The sequence below is a fragment of the Meleagris gallopavo genome, chromosome 1 (genome assembly GCF_000146605.3).
Source record: "Meleagris gallopavo isolate NT-WF06-2002-E0010 breed Aviagen turkey brand Nicholas breeding stock chromosome 1, Turkey_5.1, whole genome shotgun sequence".
In the NCBI taxonomy this organism is placed as follows: Eukaryota; Metazoa; Chordata; class Aves; order Galliformes; family Phasianidae; genus Meleagris; species Meleagris gallopavo.
In genome coordinates this window covers 162,924,309-162,947,685 of record NC_015011.2, presented here as the reverse complement: position 1 = coordinate 162,947,685, position 23,377 = coordinate 162,924,309, and the positions used below count along the sequence as shown (strand labels likewise).

Here is a 23,377-nt window from a genome sequence, read left to right as displayed (position 1 = left end):
TATTTCCTGAATGTTAAACTGTTTGTGTTTATAAACAGAATGCAAAGCGTGCTTTCACAAGGCCTGTTTCAAGGCTGGAGGCTGCCCCAAGTGTCTGCGGATCGCAGCTCGGAGGACACTTTCAGAAACTCCATCACAGGTCCCTCTGTGAAACTGGATTCCTCTGATGATTGCTCAAAGCCAAGTCTTCAGGTGCACGACTAAGAATTGAATAATGTTGTTTTAGACATTGCTATTTTTAATGCATGTTTCCTTTAGGGGAAAAAAAGAAAGGAAAAAAAAAAAGAAAAAAAGGCCTTTAATATCATCATCCTTGAAAACTCTCCCTAAAGGAGTTTCATCTTTACTGGTGACAGAAAGACTGGATGTTAATTCTGGGAGCAGCATTTTGTTGCTGTTTTTTTCTTATATGTAAGATTTTTAATATTGTATTTTTTCCATGTAAAAATGATTCTTCTCTGTAATTATGCAAATAATGTATAGATAGTAAACAAGTCTTGGAAATCCCTACCTGTGTCAGATTTTGGAAATAGAAAAAGTGGTAAAATATGAAGTCATTTGCTTGTATGATTTTACAATATAAAAAGCTTGTCTGCAAGGTTTATGTAGAAGCTGATCTGAAGTTCTCTTCTGGCAAACACTTGATGTGAACTGTGGATTGTAAGTTTGTCTTTTAAACCGACTTACAGCAGCTTATGGTGGGTTTACATCTGCTGGCTGCCAGCACCCACCCAACTGCTCTGTCACTCCCTCTTCTCAACAAAACAGAAAGAGGAAGTAGGATGGAAAAGCTCGTGGGCCAAGTTAAAGACACACAGATCCTTTAACAATGTCATGGTCAAAACAGACTGAGCTTGGATAAAATCAATTTTATTTATTGCCAATTAAAAATTGAGTAGGAGGATGAGAGACAAAGATGGCAATACCAACGTCTCCCCTTACCCTCATTTTTCCCAGGCTTAACATTACTCTTCATTCCAAATTCTTCTCACTTTTCCTCTCATCCTAAGTAGTGCAGGGAAATAGGGGTGCTGGTCATGCCCTAACAGCAGAAAACCACTGCTCCTTCTCACACTTTCTCCTTCCATGGGATACGTTTTTTCACAAACTGCTGCAACAGTGGGGCTTTCTCATAGACTGCAGTTTTTCGGGATAAGCCTGTGTCTGCCTGCCTCGCCAAAGGCCATACCCACTGTCTCCACCACAGTCCTGCCCAGAGAAGCCTCAGATCCATAAGCAAGCATATACTTAAAGCTGTGCTCTCTCCACCAGGATGCTCTTAATATTTTGAATTTGTCATTTTCATTTCTCCCTGCCTTCTGGCTCCAGTATTTTGTAAGGAAAAGGACAGCTGTCTGTAACCAGGCTCTTTTTAAGTCCACCTCCATGCTAAAACTCAAAGTATGCAGAAGTAGTGATCTTGCCAACTCTTTCACTGAGCTATTTTTTTCTGTGGCCAAAAACAGATTAACTACTTACTGCTCAAGCAAGATTATCATCTCTTACTCAAGATCACTAAAGGGATATTGACGTAGAGTAAAATGTGATGAGAAGAAGCCTGCTTATATAGCTGACTGTATTAAATGAGATTTTACTCTTGCATAACATTAAAGTTGGGTGCACAACTAACTGAATCACATGAAAGGCCTCGCTGTAGGGATTTTCTTACAAAGGAGCTCACTTGAATAATCCTTCCGTGGGTTAACCTGTGGGGTAACTTAATACATCTTTTTCATTATTCACATATTTTGAAGAGCTAATCTGGTTTCTGGCTGTGCTTTTCACAAATGCTTGAGATACACAGATGTACACAGTGGGAGAGGTGCCAGAGGGTGAGTTTCACATTTTACATCGACTCAGTTGAGTCCAAGTTAAGTCCAGGTCTCCATAGAGCATGTGCAGCTTATCCTGACTAATCATAGCTAAGTATCACAATGTGAACTCAGCATTTCCTCGTCAGTTGAATATAGTTAATTACAAGAGAGTATCCTTGATGAATTTGAGTAGTTAGAGGAAAGACCAAAAAGAATCATTACTGCTGTAGGTCAAGTAAAACTAGTAAAAACATTCAACTGGTGACAATAAAGCATGAAGGACTGCTGGTCGCACGGTGGAAGCAATAACAGGCTATTTGCTATTTTGGGGGAGTGGACTGAGGAGGGTCAAGACAGGAATATGCTGAGACCATAGTTTTGTTTCTGTAGTGCGAAGAAAAGCATGGGTGACCAAAGCCTGTACCAATGATGTGTTCTTAGCGCCACTGAGGTGAGTTGCTTCTTGTCAGCCACCACCCTGGGATAGCACAAAACAATGAAATCAAAACTTTCACACAACAGGAGCACTGCTGAGGATTCTACTGGCTATATGCTCTTGGAGACACGAGACAGACAAACCTTTTCCTAGTAGCTGCCTGTCTCACTCTGCTAACAGAATTCAAGACAAGACAGTTTAATTACTAATTTCCATAGGAACAGGTTTTCAAAGGGTACAAACAACTCACTCTTGCTGCTAACAGTTTTTACCTGATTTTGTAGCAATTTTGTTTATGCTGTTACATGATTTTATTTAGTTTCAGTTCTAAGTGGTCCAGAGGTCAAAGTGCTTTGCTAAGACTTTGTACAATGCTTTGCAGCCAGGATCTTTCATGATACATCATATATCTGTTACTGTCAATAATAGAATAATATTAATTGCTTAGTGTGGTATGGACTCTCATATGTAGGTCTTGCTGTAAGCAAATACGTTGACTAATTAAGGGGCTTTATAGAGCTGTATAATATAATTCCAAGGATGCTTGTCACACCCATTCACTTTAAGAGAAGAAAATATCTATGTGTTTTATTAGAGATAAAATCTACATTTGTTGGCTTGGCCATAATTATGCCACATTGGCCAGTGCAGATATCCATGTTGCAGTGCCCAGAACCACTGCTTAATTTGCGTGTTACAAACTTACTAGAATCATAGAATCATAGAATGGCCTGGGTTGGAAGGGGCCTCAAAGATCATCTATTTCCAACCTCCTGCCATGGGCAGGGTTGCCAACCACTAAACTCAGCGTTAGATCAGGTTGCCCAGGGCTCCATCCTACCTGGCCTTGAACACCTCCATGGATGAGGACTGCCAGAATCCAACAAGCACTGGCATCTCAGCATTTTTTCTTCCTCCCACAGTGCAGATTTCCCCTCAACGTATCACTTTTATTATTATTTGCAATCAAACCAAACCCAGTGCTGGCCTAGTAACAACTGGGACTGACCAGCTGGGGGAATGCAGGGCTAAATATATTCCCTGAGCATGCTGAAGACATGGGAAGAAACAGCAAAGCACCAGCTACCTGAAAAGCCAGCTCATTTATACAGAAGAATCAGAAAGAAGTTGAAGAAATAATCCAGCTATTTCTGGTAATCAAGAGCCAGCTTCTCTACAGTAGTGTTTGTGGATCTTAAGGTGAATATATCTATGAAAATACCATGGGGTACCTATGTAGGTGTGGGCAGAGATGCTCTGATGGTATGAGCGGAACACCATATAGGGAAATCTGACACAAGGAAGCAGCAACAGTTGGACACCAAAGCAACCTGAGTGTCCATGGCAGGGATTTGTGTGATGGTGCTGCTCACTCTGTGGACCTGGAGTGGGCATCCACTTCCCCGTGCAAATGCACAAGGAGTCAGACATCAACAGCCTGGATCCAGTAAAAAAACAGGTGATGAAATCAGGTTTAAGATGGAACTGAGTCAAAAATGGCAATTTACAGAGGCCTAAATTCCCATGGTTCTTTACAGTAAGGTGCTTTCCATTGCCTAGAGATCTTCTCAGATCCAGAGCTGTCCTCATCTGAGCAGCTCAGCACTAGTTTCCTGCCTAGATCTCTTTTATTCATTTACTAAACCATTTTCTACCTCATTACAGCCCAGAAGAATTTCCTTGAGGTTTGGTCATTAATTAGGATAATATAATATAATATGAATGTACTTTGTGGAGGGACTGGTTTCTATATGTGAGAATGCTATTCCACAACCTAAGAAAAAGGAGGCAAATTCATTGCATTGGTGTCAGTCAGAAGAAGAAAAAGGAAGAAAGAAGAAGGAAGTGGAAGATAGGAGAAAGAAAAACAAAAAAGTAAGAAGTAAGGAGAAGGAGAAGGAGAAGAAAAAAAAGACATAAAGCAGAAAGAAGGTGATGGTGTGGTCAGTTCAAAGCAAGCCAGTAACTATGAAGCAGCTGAGAAATGCTGCTCTTGTGTGTTAAGGAACATGGTGTGGGAAAGGAGAATTTATTTGCCTCACCGGTAACTGGAAGATGTTTTCCTGTGCTCTCATCTCAGTCCAATGGTTTCTGTAAATCAAGTTCCCTCTTTCCATTTTCTCAGAAGGTGAAACTAGATCAAAGCTGGAATGGTTTCATTGGCACAGAGTACGTTTCCAGGCTTCCTACACGTTTCATGGATGAGACAAAAGAGTACAAGCAGTATTTTTGTGCTAAGTCAGCAGAGGATATGTTTATGCTTCTTGTGTAGCAGAGAATTTCCTAATCTAACTCAGACCCAAGTAACATCTGGTTGTAATAGCAATGACAGGATAAGCTGCTCAGCACAGTGCTGACAGAGCCAGACTGTTTCCGAACTGGGAATGCAATCCACATGCGTCTGCATCAGCCTAGACAAAAGTGTGGGGGTGTACGACTGAAGCAGAGCCCAATGGCTGCTTAGAAGCACACAAAAGATTGAGCAGTGTCTGAAGTAAGAAAATCTGAAGAGATGAGTAGCTTGAGAAAAGTGTTAGCATTCTTTTGCAGAGCAGAATGGAAGCAAAGTGGAGCTGAGTCTAAAGCAGCCCCAGCAAATGCTGGTTCAGCTGGAAGCACATCCAATATGTAGGCCAGCATCCTGAGCTGAGGCACATCATTCTCTCTGACTTTTGGAGTCACAAGAGGGATGGAGGCAGATTTTCTCAAGAAGGATGAAGAAGGGTGAAGAGGCCCTGTCTATTCCCTTTAGTAAAGAGAAATTTGGTTCTGCTGTGTTTCATCAGTTTTAGCCAAGATGTTAGCAGCTTCACTCATCAACCACCTCTCACAGAGTACGCTTAGAATGAGTGATCTGCATGTCCAGGGCCACACTATAATGCCTTTAAAGATGCCTAGCACTCCCCATGTTATGTAGCACTGTGTTTATTGCTGCAGAGCTCTTTTAGTCAGTTCCATTAGTCAGACTGGTTTTGTTCCTGAGCTGGAGAGGCCAGAGCCCTTGCCAGATTGATGGGAAAGCAGAAATAACTACTAGTGTATCCTACATACTTCCTATTTCAAAACCCTTTTCTGTCCAGTTAACAAATGCACTTCCCCTTTTACAAAGCAAATGCATGCAACTGCTGCTTCAGCAGGTGCTGGCTGGTGATGGCTGAGACCCTTCCCATGCCTCCTGCAGCTCCATGTTCCTTTCCAGGAGATGGGAAAGTCCACAGGCAGCCCATCTGCTGGCCCTCGATCCAGCCTCTAGGCTTCTGTTGCTGGACCTAGGGCCCATTTCCGTAAATGTCTCTTCCCAGCACTGTCTTTCATGCTCACCAAAGAAGTATGATTACCTTAACCTTCCATTTTCCCAACACATTTTTGTCTTCTCAGGTCTCCTTTCCATGAGAAGACTCCTCAGGCCATCCTACTCCATCCTCTTTTTTATGAGTTCCTACGGACACATTGTTCACTACGATTCTATGAGGGGTTTCTGGTTTCCTACAGCCACTCTTTCTCCCTCTACCATTTCCTTTCCTCTTCCTCTAGCATTTGCCAACAGTGGTTTTCCAAAACCTTCAGCCTTCCTTCTTTCCACCTCACCTGCCACCAATACAAATATGCCTGCAGCTCATTGCCCCCAGCCATTGTATCTCCTTGGGAAATTACCCCAGGCCTATGTGCACTCCTGATCTCTATTACTGCCCCTCCTCCAGAACAGTGGCCCAAGGGACTCTCTTTTTCCAGAGCATATCACAAGAATTAGTCTCTGACTACCACTAACAAACCTCTCCTTCTCTTTGACTGAAATTCCCACTGCTTTCTGCCAGTTGCATTTTTACCACTCATCCTTTCTGCAGTCTTGACCTGACTGCCAGTGAAACATGAAACACCTTCAAAAGCTTACCATGGCTCTGTTTCCCATCAACTTTCATTCACCTACAAAACTTTCCCCAGCCCAGTGATTTCAGAAATTCCAGTCAAGCTTACAGGAAAAAACACCTTCTGAACATGTAAGACTGAGATATCTCACACTTCTACTTTCCAAGTCCAGTTGAAGACAGAATGCAAAGCCACATCTTCTTAAAAGAAGAAGAAAAAAAAAAATTGTAAATCCCCACTTCCCATCACCCAGGGAGCTGCACTTGCTCTAGATCTGGAAATGCCAGATGCATACCATGCATCATGAAAAAATGTCATTTCTTTGTCTCCAAAGCTGGGCTACAACTCTATATGCTGCAGTGTCTGCCTGTCATTTGGAGGCATTTTGACAAGCCAGCACAAGGACGCTTCCAGTCTTTTAAGTACTAGGACTTACCAGGAAAACAAATGCTGAAGTCATGCTAGTACGTAAGGACGGGTTTCTCAAACAAAACCAATTGTCCAAATCTGACAATAGATGGCATCAAACTATCCTCCTGGTCCTACCACTCTGCTGTGTCATAGACCATTTCCAGCTCTGCTCAAGCAGGACCAGGGAGGTACCTGGTGTTTATAGAATCATAGCTGGAAGAGACCCACAAGAATCATTGAGTCCAATGCCTGGCCCACACAGCACCATCCAAAAATCATACCCTATGTCTGATAGCATTATCCAAACACTCCTTGAACTCCAGCAGCTCGGGGCTGTGCCCACTGCCATGGAAGAGACTGTTCCATGCCCACCACCTTCTGGTGAAGAGCCCTTTACTGATATACAACCTGAATGCTCACGGTTTGCCACTAACTTCTGCCTGACCACAGATATTGTACAAAACACTATCGAACACACAACTTGTATGTAGCCAGGACTTCACTCATGAGTTCCACTGGGGTGGCCAGGGGAAAGGGGGAGCAAGAGAAAAGTTGAGGGCATGGAATTACTTATTTTTGTATCCTGGTGAAATAAAAACTGATTCAGGTATTTCCTGATTTCTGGAAAAGGTTGGGTGTTTAGACCCTTCCTTCCTGTTAAACAGATCTCAAAATATGGGGTTAATCCTTGCATTTTCACTGTCACACTGCAGCACTACTGTGTTTGATACAGATGGCGTGGCCTAACCTTGTGTGGTGTGTGCAGGTTTGGGTACCACAACAAAAGGAAAACATAAAGATATTAGAGAGTGTCCAAAGGGGAGCTACAAAGATGGTGAAGGGACTAGAGGGCAAGATGTACAAGGAGCGGTGAGGCCTCTGCTTTGCTCAGCCCAGAGCAGAGAAGCTGAGGGGAGGCCTGATGGCGGCTGCAGCTCCTCACAGGGAGCCCTGTGACAGCGACAGGGCCCGAGGGAAGAACGGCATGGAGCTGAGTCAGGGGAGGGGCAGTTTTTACTGTCGTACACTTCACTCCATGGCATACACACACCTTTCCTGTGCTTGCCTAACACACAACTATGCTGTGGTGGGCAGTTGCTTCATGGCAGGAGTTCCAGAAGGGACCTCAGCGTGTGCTCCACTCGTCAACCTGCAAGTGCTGTGGCCTAGAAGCCTGTATTTTGCAGTTACAGAATGGGTGTAGACCCCCGCAGCCCTCAACCTTTGGTTTTTCTTCCATCGCAACGGCAGAGGACGCGCCTGTTGGTCATTACAGAATCACAGAATCACAGAATGGCCAGGGTTGGAAGGGACCCCAAGGATCATGAATCTCTAACCCCCCTGCCACATGCAGGGCCACCAACCTCCCCATTTAACACTAGACCAGGCTGCCCAAGGCCCCATCCAACCTGGCCTTGAACACCTCCAGGGACGAGGCATCCACAACCTCTCTGGGCAGCCTGTTCCAGCACCTCACCACTCTCATAGGAAAGAACTTCCTCTTGACATCCAACCTAAGTCTTTCCTCCCTCAACTTAAAACCATTTCCCCTTGTCCTGCTTCATACTTCGTGACTTCATATATCAAATATGATGCCTACGCTCCAGGATGTGGTACAGTTACTTTAAGTTACTTACTGCAGAAAGTACTAATAGTAAAATGCTCATGTGGAGTTTAGGAAGTTTGTTTGGTGTACCCAAGGCAAACAAAAAGAAAGCTTGAAGGCCTTTGCATAGGAGAAAAGAGAGGCTGAGTTGAATTGGAAAGCCATGTATTCACCTGCCAAGTAGTAATTTTGCTCAGGTTTGCCTGGTTTTCATTTTCATTTCACACTGTGATAGGAATTTCAGGAGGCAATTGGCTCCCTGTGCCTTGTCCTTAAGGGCAGAAGAGCCTGGAAGTGATTCAGAGAGCTTAAACCTTGGTCATGTCATAACCTCTTCACATTAGGGTGCATGTATGAAAAGCAAAGCAAAACCAAACAAACAAAATCCCAAAGCAAAACCCAATTTCATAATGCATTAGAACTTAGAGAGAAATACCACTGGAGGGAGCTGGCTGTACGTAACTTAATTCAGGCTTATGAACTGCAGGATTAAGCAGGGCGATAACTGTCTTAGTACTTCGGTTCCACTGCAGGTATTTCTTTGGCCAATGCAGTCCTAATGGACAGCCTCAGCCTATGCAGATATACTTCGGATGTATCCATGCAAACTGCCATATCTGCCCAGAACCAGAGGAAAGCACTGAGTGCTAATCTCACAGATGTCACATTGACGTGCTTGTGCTGCTCTCCAGTCCAAAGGTGTGTTCGCAGAGCCACCCCAAGCTGGAGGTGATCATGTGTTCATCCTGGGGAAGCACTGTCCACATGCAACAGTGTTTTTGTTTTTTTCTGCAGAACACAACAGCACCCATCATTTTCTTCATGCTACTCTCACACCACCAAATGCCCACCTCTCTTCCTACATTGCCGTAACTCCCTTTACAAGTAATTCTCTGTGAAGGACACACCAAGCGCCAACTCCACTGCTGCCAAGCTAGAAATGCAGAGAAAGTATGGTCATCTACCCTGGAGCCTGGCAGAGAGGCTGTGAATCTAGTCCAGAAAACCTGACTGCATTCGAAACTCTTTCAGTCCAGATATCTTCTATTAATTAGTCCTGGGAAGCTTTACAGCCATTCCTAAAATAATTCAAGAAACTATTGAAGACATCCCCAGAACATTTCAACATTAGCAAATGCTTTTGGAAGGAGTAGGACTACCGTTCCCTAAAAGCATAAAAACTGGGATGGGGGCTGACACAAACCATCTCCTCAAGCCAGCTTGGCACAGCCCAGCTCTATCTGTTCTCAGCCAGCCAGCTCCAAGCCCAGAGCACAGGAAGCTACGTGTGTCTGTTTTTATCTACAACCAATGCTGCAGAAGGACCTTGGTACTCTTCATTGTTACAGCTCACCTTCCTCACCAGGAGCAGCCAGGAACATGTGAGACAAAGCCAAAGGCTGATGGGAAGTTTACTGGGGATCTTGCTAATTCCTGGTTTTGGTGACATTTTGATATTATTTTGAATTTCAGCCATTCGTCAGCATGCATAAATTCTCCAGGTTACGTCAGTTCCAGACAACTTTATATGAAGATAAAATTCTTTCTTCCTCCACTGCGAAGAAGCTGGTTTCTTTCAGTTCCTCTCAATGTTATGAGCTGGTAACTCAGCTCACCTGCTCGGTGATAGGCATTGCAGATGCTAAATCATTTCCTACTCTGCATATGAAGGCTTAGAATTTAGCAAAAGGCAGTCTTCAGGTAAGTGACATTTTCCTGGTTTTTGTCTTTGAATAATGGTTGTTGTCTTTTACATAACAGCCTTCAGATCTCTTCACTGTAATGTCCACGAGTTCTGTTAAACCTCTGAATTCCCCCTTTCAGTTCTCTTTCTGGACCATCCATTTCTGCTTTTGCATTTATGTCAATCTAACTTCTTTCCTGTCACCAGCCCCATTCTTGGCAGCTCATAGCCAGGTAGTCGCACTGAACGCACATCCAACTAAACACACTGCCTCCATCTCAGCACAGATAAAGCAGTTTGAGTTTTTTACTATAATTAGTACAGTAAGTAAGGAAAACGTTGCAAAGTTACTTTCGTGCACAGATATACAGAGGCCTGAGCACCTACCAGGAGGTGAAAAGTGCTCCTTATGCTGAGGTAGTTTCGACGCCCTGTGATCATATCCCAGCAGAGTGCACTGGTCAGTCAGCAGGAGTAATGTGATGAGGGGTGGAAAGCAGAGGAAGTGATGGGGAAGGATAGGAGGCTATTTTTCTTCCAGTGTACTGATGCTACCTACCTGTCATCGGACATCCAGGACTGATGGGACCAGAGAAGTCTGCAGAAGTTGCCTTTGTGGCCCAGTGCTGATGACATTGTCAGAGGAGAATGGGCCCTGCCCTTGATGCTGCTGATACATTTTATACAACAATTATTCTGAGACAAGTTCTGTCATCTAATCACTGGAGCAGAGATGGTAGTCCATCCATGGGACTGCATGCGTACAAAGAATGTCATCAGTTTTTCATCTCTCCCTTAGCTTTTCCCTCTTCTTCCCTTTGGACTGTCTCTGGGTCATAGCTGCCTTTATAATGGATTTTGATCATTTAATTAAAGATGCAAAAAATCCGTTACATATAATAGTTCAGTAGCTGTACTGATTGATAATAAAATCAGATGATTAGGTTTTTTTCTTTCCTAAAATGGCAAATGAGTTTCAATGCTTTTTATTTATATTTTAACACTTTCACTGATACAAGGTGGGAAACAACACAAAGCATTGACTATGCTGTACTACAAGCACCAAATCTGAAGAAGGAGCTCTGATCCCAGATCTGTTGTAGGCTGTCTTCCTCATTAACTCATTCTGATGAGGATTTTGTTTATTTTTATTAGTAGTATCATTATGTTTAGAAAAGCATCAGACATCTCAGCTTTGGGGACTGAAATTCATTAAAAAAAAATGAAGAGTTTTTGGTATAGCAAAAAAAGACCTTCCATGACTTGCAAAAATATTGCAGATTTGACAAATAACTGAAGGATGTAATATCTAGGTCAGAAATAAAGTTATCCATTCTTAGAGCACTGACAAGAACAGTGATGTAAAATGGCTTACTGCTAGTTGTGGGGAAGAATCTGACACCTTGTCAGGTGTCACTGGAGGAAACACAGGGTCAGCATCTAACTTCATTGACTTTACATAGAACTGAGTCTACATTTCATTTCAATACAGCTACATATTCAGTGATATGAAGCAAACCATTCAGAGCTGAAAGCACTTTAAGAAAGATGGAGTCACAGCAAGTGATCCCATAACACCAGCAGAGTCCCAGGCTGTCCACCTGAATGACACAACGCAAGATCTCATATTTCTGAATTATTTTATCCCATTCACAGTTTCTCTGCAATCCAGATACCTTTTCACAAAGTACTGGAGTCAAGCTTCAGGCTGAGACACAAAGTTTCTATGGCACGATGGTGAGCAGGCATAGAAGTAAAAAGGAAGCCTTCCAAATTTAAATACATTTCTGTACATTTGGATGAGCTGAAGTCCTTTGCCATATCGAGGTCCACTGCAGCAGTCACAGACACTAAAACTAAAATGGTAAGAAATTGGCTCAAAAACTTTGCATCATCCTCCTAAGTTTATATATACCCCCCCCAGCTGTTCAACTTCCTCACTCAAAAGCACAAATTAAAGAAATTATCTGGCCTCAGAATGACTGTGGTTCATCACTGAAGAAGATGCTTAAACTTCCTCAGTTCCAGTTTAGTAGAGGCCTGCTCAATTCCAAAAAAGTAATTACTCTAGCCTTAATGCACAGTCTGCATGGCTCCCATGGGGAAGGAGGAGACAGACACATCAAAAATAGAAGGATGTGCTGTGCAGTTGAGGTGGAGTGGAGAGACAGGGAAGAAAATAATTCTGAAATTCCCAGAAATGGAGCTGACATCATTTTCATCTCAGCTGTAAGCTTCAGGTCAATCTCCCTTCCCAACAGACTGGCTCGATGTAGAGCCAGACATGAAGCTGCAACACAAGTTTTGTCTGGAAGACAGGTGTCTGTGTAAAACCCTAGGAACATTAAACAGAACAATGTATTTGCATGCAGCATCCAACAAATCTTAATTGTATTTTTACATTCACTCAGATATACTCAAAATGTGAACTGAGTATACCTACATGGAACTATAGGTATTGCTACTACTGCAGTATGTAGTAGCATATCACTGATCAACACTAATTTCATGTGAAGGAATGGACAAAATATGGACTTCCACACTACTAACACATGCATTCTGATTGAGGCAAACTAACTATTTTTTGCACACAGTACTCCTATGTTGAGCAAGGGAACAAGATGTAATTCTGTATTACTTACTCATCCAAAATCTTTTTAATATCTTCTGTGATGTTGTTGTATCTTTCCTTTAGATTATTTGTGGAGAAGCAGAGGGCAGCCAGATGAATCAACTTCTGAGGTTGGCTCTGAATCTTTTCATTCCATAACAAAGGGTGTATGAAATTATTTTCTATTCTGAGGGATTTTAGTGGAAGATTCAAAACCCCACATGGCAAAGCAGAGAGCTGGTTCCCTTCAGTGTTCAGATACTCGAGCTTTCTGTAATTTTAAGGACCACCAGGAATTTACAGATTGTTCACAATATATTCTAACATGACAGTGGTTTATATAATTGCCTAACTCTCATTAACTACTAAGCCACTTATGAAAAAATGCTACATGTTTTTTACAGCATGCTTTATGTACTGGATAGAATCGTACATACAATATTTTTCTAAATATAATTTAAATATCTCAGTTATCTTGAAAGACAATGCATCTGAATGCATTAGACATGCACAGATATCATCAACATTAAGGACATGCATGAATAATTTGCTTTTCTACAGTTTCTACTGGGTGGGTGAGCTTGGTTTTAATTCTTGTTTAATCAACACTTGAAACAGCACTGCTTGAAAGCAACCACACCTGGGCTGGAAGTGTACCTTCTCTTTCCTTATCGTAAAAATCAGGTGTATGTGCATGTATGTAGTCCAAATGAGAGAACAAGCATGTTTTGCATGTGAATATTTGACTTACAGCTACCATCAAGTGACACAGTTATACAATTGTCATTTACTGATTCAGTTTAAATGAGCTTTTCACAGAGGATAGGAGAAGGCAGAAAGAGGGTACTGAATCTTCCTCACGTGTTCACTTGTACAATTAACATCCAAGTATAGTCCATATAATATGCTGTAGAAATCTAATTTCAGTTTACGTTGCTTATATACCTGAGGTTCTTGATGTCATTAGGAATATAGCTAATATAATTATAGGCAATGTCCAGGTACCAGAGATCGTCTAATAAAAACAAGCTATAAAGAAAGGAAACAGAACTAAAAATTAGAAACCTAAACAGAGAAACACAAAAATCAGAATAATAAATGCTGAATGGGACCTTCGGAGTTCATCCAGTCTTGACCTGAAGCTCAGACCATTCCTTACTGCTTCACATTGTGTAGGCCTCTATTTTTCATATCTGCTATGATGTTTTAGTCTCTTTTGGGTATCCAAAACTATGGTTCAGCTCTTACATGAGCTGAAATGACCTCTAGAGGTATTCTCTCCACTCACTGTGGATGTTGAGATGGATGCCTTGATTAAATACCTAAAACCAAGGGGGTTGAAGCCGGGTCTTGGCATTCCAAAATACTCTAGAAGTGGAATTTTACTTCCATACCACAGCATCTCAACAGAACAGTCATATTTTAATGTACTGACTAAGTTTTAAAATTCACCTCTTTTTACTGCAACACAAAGGCAGACAGTAGAGCCAAGAATGGAAGCCACAAGGTCATTCTTCCCCAAAATATTTTCAGCTAAAGTGTCTGTTTACTGAAAATGAGCTGCACCAAACTAGTGTACCTGTATATTCTTAGTGAAAATTCAATAAGGCAAGCAATTACAATTAACTATTCCAATACTTTCATTTTCTGTCACCGTGATAAAGTCTTTCTGTTTGGCTTAGTGATATGACTAAAATGAAAATTAGTGACAGATTATAACGTAGTTCAAGACAGAAATCCTTGTTTGTGCTTACAAATGCCACAAACATCTCAATGAAAACTAAAAAAAAAATAATAATAACTTACCCAGATGGAAGTTCTGCTAGCAAATTAAAGGAAATTGTAAATTTCTTCAGTGACTTCAATCTGTGAATGTCATTTGGAATTTTTCTGATGGGGTTGCTCCGGAGCACAAGGACTTGTAAGGATTTAATGTTAAACACCTGAGAAGGGAAGAGGACAGCGAATGATAAAACCAACATCTGTTCGTCATACAGCAAGTCACTGTTCTGTTGTAAGCTTTCTGCATTTCTAGTAACAGCAAACTATGCTAGAAGAACAGGGAAATGAATATAATAAGATTTGCTAGTACGACTACTACACAGATAGATAGATAGTATTACTGCAGATACCACATGAGACACAATTGCCAATCACTTACTGTATTGATTACAAGACTGTAATTGAGAATTGCAAGCAGAGTCGCAAGCGCTGCTCGTTTTTAAGACTGTTCAGCATTTCTGATGATATGCCTTGTTTTTGTTTCTGATCTTGCATTTTTTGAGATGAAATTTTCAATTTCTATTATGTCTGCTTCAAAAATGCTTCCACTAAAAACGTATGAGCGGAAATGGGGCAAAAATCTATTTTGTTTGGTCAGCATTTAGAAAGAAACAACCCGATGAATATTCTTCAACTTGATGAATTTTTTTCTCTGAAAGAGTGGTCAGGCACTGGAATGGGCTGCCCAGGCAGATGACGCAGTCACTGTCCCTGAAAGGGTTCAAGAAACTTCTAGATGTTGTGCTGAGAGACATGGTTAAATGGGCAATAGTAGTGGTAGGGGGAAGGTTGGACTAGATGTTCTTGGAGGTTTTTCCAACCTTGGTGATTCTGTGATTCTATGATTCCCAGTCTGAAAGGGCTACTGCAGTGTTTTTCAAGTCATGGATCGAAATCACAAAAAAGAGCTGTGAAAGTTTTCAAAAGAGACTGTTAACTATTAGGATCATTATTATTTCAGTTATTCATCTCGCTTCTTAAGCTCTTGTATGCCTGGCTGGTGAGTCAGAAAGGCAGGGAGGATCACATTTTGGAAACGTTTGAAAAATATTGTTTTACCTCCTATAGCTCAGAGGCCCTGTGCTGTTGAGGATGACATGAGAAGGTCTGAATTAGCACCACTCTGACTGGGAGTTTGGACTGGAGAACCTCCAGAAGCATCCTAGTCTATATCTGTAACGTTAAGTTGGCTAAGCACAGCCTTTGTCAAGGCAAACACAGCTTGAATGGAGGAGACCATGTAACTATGTAGCTACCAGTGCCTCAGGTACAATAACCTTGTGCATGCTATCCTGTGCAGTGCTTGGAAAAACAAGAAGCAGGGAAATTGGGAGTTGGACTTAATGATCTTCAGAGGTCCCTTCCAACCCCTACAATTCTGTGATTTTGTGAAATGTTCACAGTCTTCCAACATGCAAACATCTGACTGCATGGTCAGAAATGGATGAAATTGCAAGTGCCTGGAAAAATAATACAATCTGAATGTGTTCACTTTTTTAAACTTTAGTAGCTATTTACTCCTAGCGATTTGGTCCACACCAAGCATGCTCTAATTTGGGTTTTCACAGTAAATGCAGATTTTAAGATGCCTTAGACCCTGTCTGAATATCTTAAGTGTGTTGGGAAAACTGGAGACATTTGGAACTATTGCTGCAGGCTGCTGGAGCAAGAAAATATAAAAGGAACAGAAGGACCTTTGGGAGCAGACAGAAGCCTGGGAGAAGAGTTACAAAGACTTCTGTGATTGTTCCCTAATTCTTACTGAACCCTAAGTAACCAAAGCATATTTTAACACTGTAAACTATTATTTTTTTCATTTGTTTTAAACAGCTGTGCTATGACACTTGCATTTAAACCACAGCTTGTTGAAAGTTAATTTTTATATCCAATAAATAGAATTTCAGATTTAGATCACTTATAGTGAAATCATGGAAAATAAGCAGTGCATACCTCCATAGGAAAGAAGAGTAAATTATTGAATGACAAGTTAAGGCAGACCAAAGTATCCATCAATGGGGTCAGGTCTGGAAGGTGAAACAAAAAATAGGCCTAGAAGAAATACAAAAAAATGGGACAGCTGAGTAAGGAAATCTCTCAGCATTTTCACTTAAATGCAATAAGTAACATCCTTAAGAACAGTTCCCTAGGACTCACAGATGTCTCATGAATGTTAGAAATACCACAATTTGATTCTCCTTTGGATGGAGTCAGCTTAAGCAGCAGCACTGATATGCCTGAAGACAATGTCAGCAAATCCAAAGCCCAGCCCACCTTGCCTCTTGCCACACAGTCCTCCACTGTCATTCCTGCTCATTTCTATCATGTCCAAATAACCTGTTCTCCTTTCTCAAGCGTGGACACAGTTCAGAATGCAACTTTATATTCAATTTATCAAAATATCAAAAGCAATCCCTTGCCACAGGTCGTGTAGTACTGAGTGGCACATGCCCTGCCTGGCTGCCCTGCTTGAGAACAGATTGCACTTACACAGCATAGCTTTTGGCTATGGAACTCCCTTCTGCTTTTGTGTATAATTATTATTCTGCAAGGTAAACTGCAGTACAATGAATGCTTTTGCAATGTAGCTAGATCAGAGAACCAGTGTACAATAGAGCACAGAGAGAGTACTGTGATATTGACACACAATATCTACACCTGTGATCGCTAAGAGCACCAAGGTCCTCTCTTATTAGTGCCCTCATTCTGGCTGCTTTCCTGATTGTTCCATGAAATAAGTGGCCCACTTCTGTAGTTGCCTGAAGCTCTGTGATTTTTGGCTTACTTTTTCTTTTTTCACCTACTTTCTAATGTTGTTCAAACTGTGTTAGACTTCCCTTTGTGACCTTCCTAAAGTATACCTGATTTATCAGCTCAACCCATCTAGTCTAGTTCTGGAATATACTCACCCTCTCAAGTAGATCCAAAACTCCCAAAGCATGCAATCCAAACATCTTCAGATTCAGGCTATGAAGCACTTTTTCATTTTATTGCTCCTTTATTGAACTCTTACTTTCAGTTCTAACATGGGAAGTTTTATACTAAGCTCTGCTGCGAGAGTGCTGCTTCTGCATTATTATGACCCCTCTGGAATGTATCTGGTTATTGTTATATATCCAATCTCAACTACAAAAATGCTGAGATAATATTTAATTAATGTCACATACAATTTCAAATACACCTTAAGAGATATATGAATCTAGCCTCTTGTTCCTTGTAGGCCAGAATTACTTATCGTTTTTGTGGCAGATAGATACACAGTGTACATAACATACACTACCTACTAAATTGCTGGTGGTCATATCAAATCTGGATCTAAGGGTTATAATACAATACAATACAATCTAAGAGTTAGAATAAATAGATATATGAATGTAAATCACAAATAATGCTATAATGAAATGAGGTTTACATACTGCATTTGAGTTCAGAATTTTCTTGGATTCTTTGAACCTGTTTTGCAAGAAAAACTGTACCTCATTTGAGGATTTCCCGTGGTAATACTGTAGGACTGCAGGTAGATCCTTTACACTTCTTTAAAATTAAAATCCAAATTCTGGAAATTCTTCTAGATGCTAAAAAAATATCTGCAAATTTTCATTCTAAAGAGGAAAAACATTTCCAGCGAAAATGAACATGCAGTGCAATGTTCTCACCACTCTTCGTGAAATCTTCAAGAGATGTAGGATGAGCAAGATAGACTTAAATACTAGAAGGATTTTGAAGGATTTTTGATGGATTTAAATGTGTTATGTGCTGATGAATTATTTCAAATTGGGTTATTTATGAACAGATAAGAGTTCTCAAGTATCAGTTCTTCATATGAAACAAAGTTCAGTTCTTCAACAAACAGCTGCAATAATTCTTTCTGATTTTAAACAACCATCTTCGAGCATGCAGAAGAAAAACAGGCACTTTGCCTTCTAGCAACATGCCCAAGAAGGAAAAATCTTGACATTTACTAAGCTGTGTGAATTGAAGTGGTTCTACTTCACATGCAAGCCCTTCCCTTTTTCAGTTCATAGCATTTTAATTAATGCTAAATTCTAAACGTTTGAGTGGTTTCTAAAACAGCAGCAAACCCCGGAAATTTGTCCTGTTTCAGCTTAAAGCAGATGATGGCATTGGGATTCCCAGCTGGACCTAGGCAGGAAGGCTGGCAGTCAGTGAGAATGGAAAAGGGATATATCTCTGGACTTAGCTGTCTTTTACAGAGTGCCCTGGAGTCAGCTACTGGGCTCTGTGCACTAAGGGAGTTTGGCTCCTTAATCCCATTCTGCATTCAGACAGATCTCTTTCTTTAACTTCTCCAAGGACAAGACAGTGGGCTGGATGCTTTGGTCCCTGTCTGCTGATGGGATCATAAGAGCCTAAAAGGCAGGCACATTTCTCTAACAACAAAAAAACTGTGGTTAGATATCACTTAGATAAAGGATTGCTTTTGCTGGAGCTTCTAATTACATCTTCAATCACAAAACCAATACTTACTGTAGAGTTGCATGAAAACATGCTTTCATATCTAATACCTTTCTCAGACACTGAAAAATATTTCCTGTTCACAAAAGAAAGCAATATTGATAACATTTAGGATTGTTTTATATTCAGCAAATTGCAACTTCTTGGTGACTCAGGAAAATAAAATTGTTACCTAATCTTTTTAATGAATCAACACTTCTGTTTTAGTACTTCAAAGGAAAGGTGCCTTAGACAAATAAAATTCTGCTTTGTAAAACAAAGATATCTGAAAAAAAGCTGATAGTGTTGACAACTTTTATACATTAATTGCATGGAGGATTTTGGACTGATTTTCAATGGCAGCCAAGAAAGCTTACCCTGAACTGAGTTTAGCATGACTCAAGGTACTGACCATGCAATTCCTTTATGCAGATTTCTTTACTGACTTCACCCAGACTTCTGGAATTTCTAGACACAGTGACAATTTTAAGAAACACAACCCCAACCTCAATAAAACATCACGTCTCGGTGCTCTCCCATAGATAAAAAAGAACAGCGTGACAAATCTTCACATTCCCATTACTAGAGGACTCAGCAAAGCTGCATGAAGTTATACAGTGTCCATTCTCAGGTAGCAGTGGGGAGATTCTAGGAATAACCGACCAGCTTGCTCCAGAAAAGGAAGTAGCACAGCCGTAACAATGCAGTGTTACTGCAGATCCATCCTGTCTCCCTGCTTGTAGCCACATCTTTTGGTATGAAAATGTCAGCTCAGTCAAGGCAAGCCTGAACTTCTCTGCAACATGCATCAGGAGAATAGGCCTCTCTAAGGCAGGGTCATTGCAGTGGCATATGGGGCACTCTTAAGTAATGTAGAATAATTCATGCAGCTACTGAAAAAGTACAGATGCAGCACAGCAAGGCAGATTTCACCAGTGATGACCATGTACAAAGAATCTTTTTAATATGTGGTGAGGCCCAGTGAGACGCCTCAAAATATCTGCGAAATGACAGCAATGTCAGCAAATAATTCTCTTAGTAACTCGATAAAACGTGGATAAGTTGAATAAAAAAAGTAGGGATCACTCAAAGATGTCAGCTCTTAGCTGGTAAAGTGTGGAGTAGCTCCATTGATTTGGATGCTTCGGAGGTTATTTATGTATCGGAAGGGTTAAATTATTGTACACTTCTCAGCAAAGAGAAAAAAGTTCTATAAATATCTTTTTCTATAACCACTTACGGGTATTGCTGGCAAGAAGGTGAAAAATCAATAATTGCTTTTTATAGTACTAAAAAAAGAGAACTCACAGCAGTGTTAGCTCATGATGATAGTTCTGGTATTTCCATCTCTGTTATTGCCAGTTTAAATTTTGGTGAAATTTGAAGAAATGGATAATAAAGTAACACAATAATAATGATAATGACAATTCTTATGTGTATGGCAGCAGAACTTCAAAATGAATAGGTATCAGACAACATTTTTACCGTATTGCTACTGGCAAACAACATGGGGAACTTGTTATCATTTCTTCCAAACAGCCTCATCACAGCATAGCAGTTTCGGATACTGATCAAATTCACTGGGAATACTGGCATTTCAATAGGTTTCCTAGATGATAGAATGTGAAACAATAGTACCAGTTCTTTCAAGATCGCAGTAAAAGGAATTAAATACTTACAGTTAATTTACCCACAGTATTTGCTTAAGACTGGTGTGCATTAAAAGCAGGGAGTATTAAGTTAGAATTGTTCCCCAAATCCCTGATCAGTTTTTCCCCATCTACCTTTTGACTACGTGTATTTATTCTGAGAATTAAAGTCCATACGTGAAACACTATCTACCTCCAAGAAGGATTCTGTTTATCCAGATACCAACTCCTACTCCAATGAATGCCTGCTGCAGACAGTGGGTTGAAGCCTACAAACTATTTATATAAAAGTGGCTTAGAAAATTATTTCATTGTGCTAATTTATGGTCAGATACATGAATTCTGGCAGAGAATCCCAAGTATGAATTTGGTTGAAGCTTTATCTGACCAGAACAGCTGGTTCACATCCATTAATGGACAATGTTTATACCAGCAGGCATTCTCACAGAAACCCTGAAATATGAAATCTCTGATGATTTCTTACCAAAAGCAGGAGGAATTTTCTCTCATTTTCCACATCTGATGGCTCCTTTTCGTGGTGCTGGCATAATTTGGGTTGAAAGGTTTGGCAGAAGGTATAATGCACAGCAAGTGCCATGAAAATTATGTGGAATGCATCAGAAAGAATATAAGACAGTAAAAGTGCAGGGCGAAAGTACAAGAAAGAACAATTAAACAATGAAGAATTTAGGCAACATTACTATAGAAGAAAAGCATGTAAAAGAGCTATGCCTACAGCTGTTCTAATTTTATCAAAACCATTTTAATCATTCTAGTCACTTCTTTTTTCATGCTATTGTCCAGGACCAATTTTAAGATTGTTTTTTCTGTGGATGATGTTGCAAAGCCTGGAATGAAAACTGACTATTAAGTGCTTGGACGTTGGAATGAAAACTTCCAATGCTTGGATGCTTGGAATGAAAACTAACGATTAAATACAGCAACATGTGTACTGCATCTTTAACGGCTATACCTGAAGGTTGAGAGCAGTCTTCCTGTTCAAGAAGCAATGCCACACTTTTACTTGGGATCTGAACATCAGTTTTTCCTCTTCATCTTTCTTGCTTGCCATAAAATGGAGTCTGGTTTCCCAGTCACCCTCCACACTACCGCTGTCAGGGGCATTATTAGCATCTATGATATGAAAAAGTGTGTCAAGCACTACAGAATTTCTTAGGGGAATGTAAACACTAGATAATGAAGACTGAATGAAAGGTGTTCTGCAGACTTCCTGAATCTAATAATTTATATCCTCTGTTGCCAAACACAGACAAGACTCTCACATAGTAATAAATTTGACTCACGAACGTCTGCAAAGAAATATAAAGATTGCAGTTCATTTACAATCTCTTCCTTTCTTTTTCCTTTGATAGGAGGAGAATAGGTCTTCATGTACAAAAAACAAACAAACAAACAAACAAACAAAAAGTAGAATTGGATTATGGCCTGCAGTAATTTTGCCTTCCAACATAGTTACTATTTGCTGAGATAGAGACTACAGGGTTGTCATGTGTTGGATTGTTTTTGAACCCCAAAGGTTTCAGAAGTAGCACCTTTCTCCAGAGTGCTTTAGGTCTTGTGCCTTCAACCTCACTGTCACTTCAAAGCCAAGTCAATATTGTAGATTATTTTTTTACGCTATAATTCCACTATTTTGCTACTTCAACAATATGTAGTGGCTGTAGCCCCCATAGGCTGATGTTGTCATGACATATTTCTGAGAATGATCTATCACAGTGCCATTTTATGACTACTGCACAAAAACCTAGTTTGTACCTGAAAAGGGTCCTTCTTTTCTATCAGGTTCAGTTGACTTTACATAATGTATAATATATTCTTTTTCTTTCTTTTCTTCTTGCAAAACTTCTTCTGGTATATCAGATTTTCTTGTTTTTTCTTGCGAGGCCATTTCTAAAGAGAAGTGCAAAGTAATAGCAGACACATTACATACACAAGAAATAGATTCTTTAATACATATGGCTCAGAATCTGATTGCACAAAAGCCCTATATATTATTTAAATGCAGTAAGAAAGACCTTAGATACATAAGAGATAAATTTTAAAGCTTCAGTTGGTACAAGAAACACACAGAATCATAAAATAATTCTTATTGGAAAGGATCTCCAAGATCATCAGATCCAGCTCCCTGTTCAAAGCAGGACTAGATCAGTTTGCTCAGGGCCTTTTCCTGCTGATTATCTCCAAGGATGTAAATCCACAACTTCTCCCATCAACCTGTGCCAGTGTTTGACCAACACAGCATAGGGTTCCCTATATCTAATGAGAATTTTCCATTTCCCAGCTAGTGTCACTTGCCTCTTCTGCTGTCACTGTGAACTTCTGAGAAGAGTTTGACTAGCTGAAGACAGAAGTAGGATCTTCCTTTAAGCATCTTCTCTTCAGACTGTACAAACTCAACTTTCAGTCTCTCATATGTCGACTGCTTCAGCTTCCTGACCATTTTTGTCAGCCTCTGCTGGAGTGTATCAATATCTGTCCTATAGTGGGGAGTCCCAGGTGTGGTTTTACAAGAGTTGAATATGAAGTTATAATCACTTCCCTTGAACTGCTGGCTATGCTTTTTAAAATATTGCCAGTATGTGAGCAGCTTTCTTTGCCACAAAGACATGATGCTGGATCACATTCAAATTGTCATCCACCAGGTCTTCTAGTCCTTTTGTGCAAAACATTTTCCAGCTAGCTGGACCCAGCCTGCTTGAGAAGTAATTATGTCCTAGAAAATCTGAGCCTAAGATTGATCATAAAAAGGTTGATCATAAAAAGGTTTGTGCTGACACTGCTACAAAATAGTTTCACAAAAAAGCATTCTCAGCACTAAAATCTGACATCAGATAGTAATTTGCCCAAGCAGTACCAGGAGGTGAACAAATATATAGCTTAACAGCTGCACACACTCAATTTACTGGTTCTCTCAATTAATCTCAAGTAACGCCTTTCTCTAAACCACAGTCACCATATCTGTATCTGTGGTACAGCAACCAGAATAGAGCCTCATTGCTGGCTAAAGTGAACAGCTTTGAGTTTCTGTGCTTAAAATAGTGTCG

The 23,377-nt window shown here is 40.5% G+C and overlaps 1 protein-coding gene across 3 annotated transcripts; it reads right to left on the bottom strand.

The window, feature by feature from the left end:
* Positions 1–8,041: 8,041 nt before the first annotated feature.
* Positions 8,042–22,240, bottom strand: LRRC63 (leucine rich repeat containing 63). Of its 3 annotated transcripts, XM_031552029.1 has the most exons (7): positions 22,089–22,240; positions 21,286–21,446; positions 16,162–16,260; positions 14,236–14,372; positions 13,375–13,458; positions 12,461–12,700; positions 8,042–11,674 (listed from the first exon to the last, which is right to left on the bottom strand). In XM_031552029.1, the coding sequence occupies exons 1-7, from the start codon at positions 22,219–22,221 to the stop codon at positions 11,515–11,517; spliced, it is 1,014 nt and encodes a 337-aa protein (XP_031407889.1). In that variant the 5' UTR covers positions 22,222–22,240; the 3' UTR covers positions 8,042–11,514. The 3 variants fall into 3 exon arrangements, with proteins under 3 accessions (XP_031407889.1, XP_031407890.1, XP_031407891.1); XM_031552030.1 differs by lacking the exon at positions 13,375–13,458; XM_031552031.1 differs by lacking the exon at positions 16,162–16,260.
* Between the last annotated feature and the right edge of the window lie 1,137 nt (positions 22,241–23,377).